General features: G+C 55.8%; 1 protein-coding gene across 1 annotated transcript; it reads left to right on the forward strand.

Annotated features, from left to right (window-relative positions):
- The first annotated feature begins 245 nt into the window (after positions 1–245).
- LOC144248498 (serine/threonine-protein kinase pim-1-like) lies at positions 246–2,833 on the forward strand. Its single transcript, XM_077790645.1, has 6 exons — positions 246–534; positions 1,003–1,106; positions 1,199–1,249; positions 1,548–1,920; positions 2,313–2,489; positions 2,649–2,833. Exons 1-6 carry the CDS (start codon positions 246–248, stop codon positions 2,750–2,752), a joined length of 1,098 nt encoding a protein of 365 aa, XP_077646771.1. The 3' UTR covers positions 2,753–2,833.
- The last annotated feature ends 8,425 nt before the right edge of the window (positions 2,834–11,258 follow it).

Genomic DNA, 11,258 nt, shown 5'->3' on the forward strand with positions numbered 1-11,258 from the left:
TCCCAGCGAGATCTTCCATCCCTGGAAGATCCTCAAGGCCTGTAAGGATGGTACAGCAGGGGGGAGCCACCACCATCCATGCAGGAACCTCAGGCTGTCAGAGATCCTGCACCCTGCCAGGAGCCTCTGCTATCTCTGACAGCCTCCATCCCTCGCAGAGGCTCAGTGAGACCTGTCATGCTGTGGAAGGAGCAGAGCCCGTGGACAGGTCTCCCAGCTCCCTTGGACTCACGGATGTCAACAACATGGGCGCAATCCTGACCCTTGACGTGGCAGGGGAAAGCCCAAAAGTCCAAAAGGGAGCCCAGCCCGATGCGGGGGAGCCTGCTCAGGAGCAGCTGGCGGGGCAGCAAGAGTCCTGGAGCCAGCTGTGGTCATCCCACAAGGGCCAGGACAGCCAGGACGCTGTGCCGCTTGTGCCAGCGGGCAACAGCCCGAGCCTGGTGGTGGAGACGAGCCTCCAGAGGTTCCTCCACCTGCAGGAAGCTGCCCCAAGACAGCCCTCGAGTGCCGCCAAGGGCTTTCTAGCAGCAGGTGAGATCTCCTGAGGAGCTGCCTGAGGCTCCCCCGGGGCAATGCAGGGGCGCGGTCAGGCCAGGCCAGGGCCCCCGAGAGCAGCCGAGTCGCCGGCTGTTTGCAGTGCCTGCGATGGCATGGCGTGAACAAGCCCTGTCTGCCTTGCAGCCGCTCCCGGGACTCCCCTGGGCCAAGGCTCGGGCTGCAGCCCCGGCCGTCGGCAGGAGCGGAGCCCAGCGCACGACGCCGGGGACAGCGACGGTGCCGCCCCGGCCCGCTGCCCCGGGGCTGCCGCAGCCGCCTGTGCGCGCTGCCCCGGCCCGGCTCCGCCGCTCGCCAGCCCGGCGGCTGCAGGGCCGTGGCCGCTGCCCGGCGCGCAGCACGAAGCAGGTGAGAGCGCGGCGGCCGCGGGGGCCCGGCCCGCTTCACTCGCGGGCACTTGCGGGGGGTTCTGGGCGCCAGGCTGACGGCTTCTCTCGGCCGCAGGGCAAAGGAGGCAGCGGCAGGAGCGGTACCTGCTGGGCCCGCAGCTGGGCAGCGGCGGCTTCGGCACCGTCTTCTCGGGCATCCGCCTCTCGGACGGGAGCCCGGTGAGTGGCCGCCGCGGCCGGGCGGGGCAGGAGGGGCAGCGGCGGGGAGCGGCAGGGCTGGAGCTCAGCCCTCCTCTCTCCGTGGCTCGCAGGTGGCCATCAAACGCGTGGACCGGGAGAGCGTCCTGCAGTGGGACGAGCTGGTGAGCGAGCGGGGCCAGCGGGACAGAGCGGGGCGCGGCGGGCAGGGAGAATCCCGGGGCGGGCTCGGCGTGCGGAGCCGCAGCCCCGCGGGCCCGGGCACGGCCAACAGCGCTGCTGGGGCCGGGCAGGGGCCCCCCGAGCATCCCCCGAGTGGGGGGAAGTGCAAGCGCCTGGGAGGCTGTGCCCGGGGACCCTGGGGCATCCCGGGCAGGGCGCAGCGCAGCCCCAGGGCCGCCGCAGCAGCAGCAGCAGCAGCAGCAGCACCTGCCGGAGGCGCTGATTTTCTCCTGCTCACAGCCCGACGGCACCCGCGTGCCCTTGGAGGTGGTGCTAATGGAGAAGGTGGGCTCTGGCTGCCGCAACATCATCCAGCTCCTGGACTGGTTTGAGCTGCCAGATAGCTTCATCCTGGTGCTGGAGCGTCCGGGGGCATCACGGGATCTCCTGGAGTTCCTGGAGGAGCAGGACCAGGGCTTCCTGTGCGAGGAGCAGGCGCGCTGGCTTTTCTGCCAGGTGCTGGAGGCCGTGCGGCACTGCACCGCCTGCGGCGTCCTGCACCGGGACATCAAGCCGGAGAACCTCCTCGTGGACCCGGAGAGCGGCGACCTGAAGCTCATCGACTTTGGCTGCGGCACCTTCCTCCAGGAGCGGGCCTTCACGGGCTTTGCCGGTGAGCCATGGCCTGGGCCCTGCTCCCGGTGCCAGGCACTGCACAGCCCCCTTCCCTCCTGGGCCGCGGGCTGTGGCCTTCAGCCGGCCGCCCTTTGGCACGGGGCGGGTGCCGTGCCCCAGGAGCCGGCCGCCGGCCCTGCCGACAGAGGGGCGGCAAAAGCGGCTCCCGGCCCCTGGGCTCAGCGGGCCCACGAGGGCCTGGGCTGCTCCGCTGGCCTTCTTGGCCTCGCGGAATGGTTTCGTGCCTTTGGCCAGCTGGCCGGGGGATGCGGGGTGGCCTCGGGGGAGAAGCTGTGGCCGCGGGTGCAGCCCCTGCCTGGGCCAGGAGGCTGGCGCCGGGCTCTGGAAGGCAGCAGCCTGCGCCCGGCCAGCGCCGCCTGTCTCCCCTAGGAACGCGCGAGTACAGCCCGCCCGAGTGGATCTGGCTCGGCTGCTACCATGGCCATGCGGCCACCGTCTGGTCCCTGGGCGTGCTGCTGTACGTCATGGTCTGCGGGAGCCTCCCCTTCCAGGACGACCATGACATCGTGCTGGGCAAGCTCTCCTTCCGGCGGCAGCTCTCTCCAGGTTGGTGTCTGGCCTCACGACGGCGGGCTTTGGCAGGCGGCGGCACGCAGCCCGGCACGGCCCAGGGCGCTCGCGGCGCGGCCCGGGCCCCGCAGGTGACGGGGGCAGCTGGGCAGGAGACTCTGCCGGTGACCGGCGCTTTCTGGCTTCTCTCCCCAGAGCTCCAGCACCTGATCCAATGGTGTTTGGCCAAGCACCCCGCGGACAGGCCGGAGCTGCAGGAGATCTCGCACCACCCTTGGGTGTGGGGCCGGCGTTTTTGATGCCTTGCCGGAGCCTCTGCAGCACCCACTCACCGAGTCCCACGCAGGAGTGAGGACCCGAATAATAAAACAGCAAACACATTTTGATGTGCCAAGGCTGGTCGTTGTCAGCAACTTCATCTGAAGAGGGATATTGGTGGGGAAAAAGGAGACACAGGAGTCCTTGGGAGGCCTGAAACTTCTAACGGTGGTGGGTGGGGGTAGAGCCCAACAGGCTCCTCCTACATATCCCTATCCCTTACACAGGAGAAGCCCTGGCTAAAATCCAGGAAAAACAGTGCGGTGGCTCCAAGGATCAGAACCAGGATCTGTGTGCAGATCGTACCTCGCGGGAGGCACATGAATGGAACCAAGCAAGGCTGGGGCAGAAGGGTCAGACTTAGCAGATGAAGGGGTCCCTCCCTCTGTCCGTGACAAGGCCCAGGGCAGCCCTTTCCCGGGAAGTGCACAGGGAGTGGATCCTTGAGCTGCTGCACCTTGCACTGCCCTCGCTCAGCTCGGAGCCCCCTCATTGCCGGGGGGAGCTGGTGGCACTGGGGAGTAGAGAGGGAAAGAAGCAGAACACAAGGATCTGTCCTATACCCGCATGGACCGTGATGCCAGCTTCATGGGCTGCACCAAATGGCTGCCCTGTTGGGAACACCACCAGAAACCTCCAGCAACATCCTAATTTACTGCTCCAGAAAAATGAAAATCCCAAAAATTAACTCCAAGGTGCATCATTGAATATCTCCTTGGCATCTAGAGATCTTTTTTCTGAATCCAGTCATGGATTTCCTTCAGGTCTCCTTCCCCGGGACCAGTTAAACACCAGATGGGGTTAAAACCTTCCCTGCTTCTTAATTCCTGGAGTGGCAGATGAAATGCTGCTAAAGCCGTGATCTGTAGAAGGGTGGAGTTTTCTCTGAAGGTCTGGTAGTAGTTGGGTCTGGTCTTCCTCTGGGAACCGAGCAGAGAAGAAAGCCGCTCCTCTGGGAATCCAACAAAGGGCTGCCGTGGTGTCCCAAAAAGTGCTGATTTTATGCAGGTAGGAATGCTTGGCTTGTCCATCTGGGTGGAGCATCTCGCAATGGGATGGTGCGATTTTACCAATCATGCAGTGAGTCATTCAATGGTCTATCAGCAGAAGATACCTCCCCGAAGGGAGACATTGTTCTTGGAAGAGATAAGAAAACAGCCAAACCTCCAACAGATGGCAAATAGAATACATGCTTATCTTACAAGCCAAGGACAATGGGATTCATCCCAATATGTCCCAACAGGAAGCCCCTAAATCCTCTGCCCAAGGCCCTGAAAGACAAGGAGGTCCATGCTGGCTCAGTGTTCCACAGCTCTACCTGATTTGACAGGAAGGGATTGGACTCTCCAGGAAACTCCAGCCCTGATCATCTGATCTTGATAGCGGGAAAGGCCATCATTGGCGCTACTGGGAAGTGACGGGAGGACAGTGCCAGCACCAGGACAGGGCAGCGTGAGATAACGGAGGGGAATGTAGAACAGATTATGGGACGCAGGGAATGGGGCTGCGGCCCAGCCTCATCCCTAATGGAGTGCAGCTGTAGAAGACAGGTGAACAGCACTGAAGGAAAAGAAGCACGGAATGCTGATGTTTATTGACCAACCACAAAAGAGTAAAAGGGCACACAGATATTACGCATGTGGGGGAAAAGGGTATAAACGTTTGTAGTGGGAAATAATAAAATGCAGGTGCTTGAAACCTTTCAGGGTGTCAGTCATGAGTCCGCAGTCAGGGAAATTCCTGTCTGAATGACTGTGCCACGACCATGAGGTCACCCGTCTCATGGATGATGGGAAGGCAAAGCAGGTTCTATTTCAGGATTTTAAGCGGAGTTTTGATCCTGTCCCTCACAGAATACATCTGGAGCTGGTGTCCAGGTGTGAGACACACAGAGAAAGGGTGTGCTGGCTGAAGAATGGGCTGATGTATTGGTTTTCAATGGGATAGGATCCATTTCCTTCCCAGGGAGCGGCAAAGAGCTGGGTTTGGATTGGGGACGGGAATGTGGTAGACAGCACACAGATGGCTTGGATGTTGCTGAGCGGGGCTTGCCCTCCTCAAGGACTTTGCAGTGTCACACTGGACAATCCATGTCCCATGCTCTGCCAGCAAGGAGGTGAGACCATCAACACTCCCCTCCTCTTAAAGAAGATTCTTCCACGCACTCTGCTCCAGAGAGCTGGCAAGTGCCCATAGGGAGCCCCCTGATCCCTGCTGGGGCACTGCGGAGGGCGGGGCCGAGGCAGGGCTGTGATGGCACAAAGGGGCAGAGCGCTGGCGTGAGGCAGGGCTGTGATGTCCCAGGGCTGTGCTGGCCGCAGCACTGTGACATCGCTGCGACATCACCGCGCTGTCGCTGCATAAAAGGGGCCGGTGCCCGCAGCTGCCAGTGCAGTTGCGATGGCACGTGCTGGAGCCATGGGTGACAGCGGCGACCTGATGACTGCGCTTGTCCTGCTGCTGGCCGCCGTGGCTGTCTGGTGGGCCTTTGGCCACCGGCAACCACGCAGCCGGCGGGCACGGACAGGAAAGAGGAGCAAGCGCCGCGGGGCCAGGCCCAGAGGCTCACGGAGGAAGCGAGGAGCCCCTGCGGCTCCCAGGCTCCCCCGGCCTCGGGCCGCTCCTGGCAAGCGGCCGCGTGCTCCCGCCAGCCCCCGGGGCAGCCCCTGCGGCTGCGGCCCCTGCCTGGCAGAGGCCCGGGAGCTGTGGAAACTGATGCTGCAGCTCTGGGATGGCAGCGGGACACGTGCGCCCTTCTCATCGGGGATGTGGCAGGCCTTGTGGAAACAACTGAAGGAGCTGCAGAAGCGAGTCCACCTGCCCTGCTGTGGCTCGGACAGCTCCTCCGGAAGCCTCCATCCCTCCCAGAGGCTGCTCCCAGCGAGATCTTCCATCCCTGGAAGATCCTCAAGGCCTGTAAGGATGGTACAGCAGGGGGGAGCCACCACCATCCATGCAGGAACCTCAGGCTGTCAGAGATCCTGCACCCTGCCAGGAGCCTCTGCTATCTCTGACAGCCTCCATCCCTCGCAGAGGCTCAGTGAGACCTGTCATGCTGTGGAAGGAGCAGAGCCCGTGGACAGGTCTCCCAGCTCCCTTGGACTCACGGATGTCAACAACATGGGCGCAATCCTGACCCTTGACGTGGCAGGGGAAAGCCCAAAAGTCCAAAAGGGAGCCCAGCCCGATGCGGGGGAGCCTGCTCAGGAGCAGCTGGCGGGGCAGCAAGAGTCCTGGAGCCAGCTGTGGTCATCCCACAGCAGCCATGATGTTTTTAAGGTTTTATGTTGTTTCTCATTATCCTGCTCTGACTATTTAGCCATAAATTCAATTAGTATCTCTAATAAGACTCTCTTTTGCCTGTGACAGTATTTGACGAGCGATCTCTCCTGGTCCTTATCTCAACCCTTTTTTGTATTTTCTCTCCTCTGTCCAGCTGTGGAGGCGAGTGATAAGAGAGGCTTTGGTGGGTGCCTTGTATCCAACCCACTACATGGGAGCCTGCTCCTGGATCATGGAGCAGCTCCTGCCCCACTGCTCTGGGAATTACAGCCTGTTGGAAAGCACTTGCTAGCACAGCACTATGTAGAACAAAGATGAAATTTTCCTCTTAAGCGTTTCTGATAGCCACCAGCAGAAGAATGGCATATTCACCACCCCATCCTGCCGCCTCGAGATGTTGGCAATTGGTGGGTTACACTGATGGAAAAAATATTTACCCTAAAAATCCTGCAATGCACCAGAGCAGAGAACTAAGCACAGAACTCATTCACAATGGCTGGAGACAAAAGAGCTACAGCTAAAGCTATCACAGCCTCTAGTCATCATGCACACCCTAAAACATGTCTCATCTATGGCAAGAGACCAGAAACAAGCCTGGCTGCTGGCTGTTCTTGCTCCCCAGCTGATTCTCATTGATGTTTGCCTTACATAATTCCACTTCAGGGCCTTAGCTGGATTTCCATCTGGCCATCACTCTCTCATGGCTGATTCCTTCCATTTTAAACCTTTGCTCCATCCCTGTGACATCTGCTGTTTTGTAATACCCCACACCCATCCCAGGCTCCTCTTTCAGTCTATGGACAAGCCCCCTGTCATCTGCTGAGCTCCTCTGCCACATAAGCCTCTCTGCATTCACCTTCACCAGAGGCTGCTTCAGTTCTGGCTGGACAGCTGCACACACATTGCCTCAAGTAGCTCCTCACTCATCTGTGTATGAGTATCATCAGAAACAACTATTAAGCACCCAAACTGCTTTTAATTGACCAGCAGTAACTCAGTGTTTCGCTCAGTACTTATAAAAGGTTACAGTTCTGTGTTTTCCAGTTCTGACTGATAGTACCCACCACCTGTAACCCCCAGAAGTGGCAATATTGCTCAGCTGCTTTTCACATCTCTCTTTAGCACATGCTATTAAGAGACCATTTACCTCATCAATTACACATTGAGAAGTATCTCTAGTGTCTAAAGGTACTCTAAAAGCTGGATGCAATGGAGGAACTACTTCCTGAAACTTGTGGATGTGCTAAATCAATGACTGGTCACTGATTAAAGGCTGGAGCACTCACCTTGAGCTTTAACACTTCAGCTGATCAGCATGTGCACATGAGTACGTATCGGTGCAAAGGATTGTCTTCTGCTTCAACTGACAAACTGCTGGATAGCTTTTAAATTTAAAAAATCAAAAATAATAAAATAAATAAAATCTCTATTCCTCCAGACCCAGGGGAACAAACAAGCCAGACTTTCCGGACCCAAGCCCCAGGCCCTGCCAGTAACACACACAGCACTAAGGGATGCACAGCACGGCTGGGTGCTTAGGTTACCAACTTCTGAACTCAGGAAAGAAAGGAAGAAAAGGCAAACTTCTGGATTATTTAACAGAGTAATTTTAGCAACGATCACTCTTGGTAACTTAATGGAACAGAGGAGCAAAGTCCTCTGCCCAGAGACAAGAAGTGACTGTGTATGGCTCAGCTCACGGCCACATAACACACTCTGACCTCAGTCTGCTGGAGCATCCTCCATATGGGGACAGCAGGGGCAACCTGGATGGCTGGACTCACCCTTGACTACCAGCGAAATGCTGAAACAGTCCTGACCTGGTGCTGTGCGAAAGGAAACACTGCCAGGAAGCATTGACGGGATCAGTTCTGAAAGCAAAGCGAGGTCCTGGCCTCATGCATTGCCCTGCTTTAACCACACAGGCAAACAGCTAAGAAATGTAACTATTTTCTGCTTAAAAGCCGCAAATTCCTTGGAGAAAAGGAAAACTCAATCTGACAAAAAGAAACACTCGGGCAATGGTGATAATCTGGCACATACCGGATAACAATCATTGCCCAAACGCTCCTAGAGAAAATTGAAATTAAAAGTCACAAGGCAGATGCAGAATAATATCTGTTGTGAAAATACATTATTCAGCCAGCACTGGTGCACTGCAATCTGCACACCCTGGTGACCACATATGCAGCAAGATGTGCTGCTTGGCATAGCCAAAGGGAGAGCAGCAGCCTTGCTTGGGAGGCATTTGGGAACCAGTGCCCTTACAGGTCAGAACTACTTGTTATGCCACTCTCACTGCATCGCAGCCTTCTGGAACTTGAGTAACACAGACCAACCCTGCCTCGGGGCATGCAAGAAATCATATGGGGACAAGCTGCAGACAAATGGGCCACTAGTCCATGCCACATGCATCACCAATGGCACAGCATATGCTCCCGGTTACACTGTGGGTCACATTCTGGATGGAGATCTGCAGTCCTCCATCTGCCTTAGAAGAGACAGATGCACACACTCTACAGCCAATCATCCAATTTGCACCGATCTTCAAGACAAAATCACAGACCACTCACAGACAAACCTATGGCAGTGAAGTTACATTATGGCTTACTTAGTGGAGAAGAGGCCTCAGGAGTTGTCACCAGCTCTCTACAGCACTGTTTGCTTGTCTGAGCCCACCCAGCACATGCTCTGGACGAGACCACAGTGGTCCTTGGAGCAGCAAGTGCTGCCAGGAGCTGGAGCCTTCCTGTAGCGCAGAGCTGCTCAGGAGCTGCTGCTCTCCCTGCACCACAGAGCCCTGTCCTGAAGCCTCCTGCTCCCGTGCCTCCATCTGCCGTGGCCGTGCCCAGCCCTCGAAGGAAAAGCTCACAGCTCTGGCTCTTACGGCACTGCAGGAACTCGCACACGAGGAGGAGGAAGCACGGGGCTCTCTCACCCCCAGTGCCCGCCTTGTTCCAGCATGTCAGTCCTGCAGGGCAAATGCCCCAGTATTACACACATTTATACAGCAGTATTAGACTCCATTTGGTAGCAACATCTGGCCTCCATTTACACATGCACACAGTACAAACTGATGAGTAAACTCACCCAAGTATTAATGTGACAATGGATTCTTCTCAGCTTTTGCTAACTTGACACCAAGGACAACGCAATGCAGAGAATCAGCCATGCAGCTTCAGACCTAAAAGTTAACTAAATCCAACATTTTCTTGCTAACAGCGATAGCAGGAGAAATGCACAGGCAAAGAAAGGAAATAGGCCATGCTGAGTGCAGGCTTTCTTGGAGGATATGCTGGTGCTTCTAGCAAACAGGGATGTAAAAACTTGCTGCATGGGACTTTGCAGTAGCCCTAAAGCGTAAACAAGCTGTGCTAGAAATGGTTTAACAATCGAGGTGAAGGTTGCCAATAACTGATAAAATAACTAACTTCCAGAAATAAAGAACCAACTCAGCTATTGATTCCTCTGAACAGAGGAGAGGATGGATCTCTGTGGTACTTTTGCAAAGTGCTCTTCTTGTGTGGTTGCAGCTTCCCTATTTAGCAGTTGGGTGAATGCAGTTCTCAATCCTTCTGCTCAGTCACCCTCAAAGACAATGCTTCCTGATGTTCAGAGGACCTCCATTTGCTTCAGTTTGTGCCCACTGACACTCAGCACCACTGAGAAGAGTTTGGCTCCATCTTTTTTACATTCTCTCTTCAAGTATTTGTAACTAGATGCCCCTGAGGCATCTCTTATCCATGCTGAACAGCCTCAGCTCTCTCAGTCTTTCCTCCTGTCCCTTTACCACCTTCACAGTGCTCTGTCAGACTCTCTCAAGGAGGTCCGTGTCTCTCCTGTCCCGAGGAGCCCAGAGCTGCACACAGCACTCCAGATGTGGCCTCAGCAGCGCAGAGCAGAGGGGCAGGACCACCTCCCTGCCCTGCTGACAATGCTTTGTCTAACGCCGCCCAGGAGACCACTGGCCATCCCTGCAGCCAGGGCACACTGTTTGCACAAGTTCTAGTAGTTCCAACGGGGCTCAGCATTTCTGGAGGACTTCACTTGAGAGATTCAAGTCCCATAAAAGTGCTGAATAAACTCACTGCGAGGGATTACGAGATCAACCGATGCATTGTGGAGAGACAACTGGCTAATGAAATGCCCTGCATCCAAGTAAATGGGAACAAGGGAAAGACTGAGAATTTAATGTACCTGCTCCTGCTTCTAGCCCACTTGTCCATGTTTGCCAGGCTTTGTTTGCCTAGAAAACTTTGGGTACTTCCTCCTGGTTTTCCCTGATGACTCATGCTACTTTCATCCCAAGCAAACAACTCTGCCATTTTTTACCCTTTAGGAAATAGATTCAAAACAGAACCAAAACTGCTTCAATAAGGGACTACATTTTGCTTTGATGAAGCCTGTGTTTATTAAGCTAACCTGATCTGCTGCAAGTCTGCATGCCCCCTTCCCCATGGGGGTTCCTCTACCACAGTCCAAAGGCAAAATGAGAAAATGTGCCTGGGTTGGGAAGAAACAGAAGCCACACCTTTGCAGCCTGGAACAAGCTTGAAGAATGCAGTTTGCCCTCTGAGAGAGCTCTTTGAGCCCAGTGGAGGGGGCTGAGAGTTCACACTGGACTGGACTCACTTGCAGTAACCCTCTCAGACTGTATTAGGTGTGTTTGCAAACAGGCATTACCTCATGGCAGAACGAGGTGGGAAAAGCAGGACTGGTACATCACACACTCTTATATACACCAAGTTAGAAAAACCCCTGTTAGGTTAATGTTTTTATACCGGTTTACAACCATGGGAAGCCGTGCCTGATGCATTACATGTTCATCCCTAGGTATTGGTATCCTTTCTGCACATGCTGGACAGATGCACCCGCATCGTTCATGGCTGTACTGTTATGAGCCCTCGAGAGCCTTGCCTCACATTATTTTTTCCTCTCCTCATTTTATCCTAAAGCATTGGCATATTGGTAAAGCCTGTACCTCTTGCTTTTCTTATAGCAACAGCAGTCACTGGAGGGAGAGGCAGAGGAGCTTGCCATTGCCATATTGACAGAAGTCAGCACTTCAGATCCCTGTTACTGCCTCAGAAAGAAAGATCTTGCTCTACTCACTTTCATCTCCAGCAAGTGCCAAATTATGTCAGTGTGAGAAGCTGCTCTGTCTCCTCCTTCCGTTCACTGGTGGCAATGAGGCACAGACAAAAG

This window comes from Lonchura striata, unplaced genomic scaffold (assembly GCF_046129695.1).
Source record: "Lonchura striata isolate bLonStr1 unplaced genomic scaffold, bLonStr1.mat Scaffold_157, whole genome shotgun sequence".
Taxonomy (NCBI): domain Eukaryota; kingdom Metazoa; phylum Chordata; class Aves; order Passeriformes; family Estrildidae; genus Lonchura; species Lonchura striata.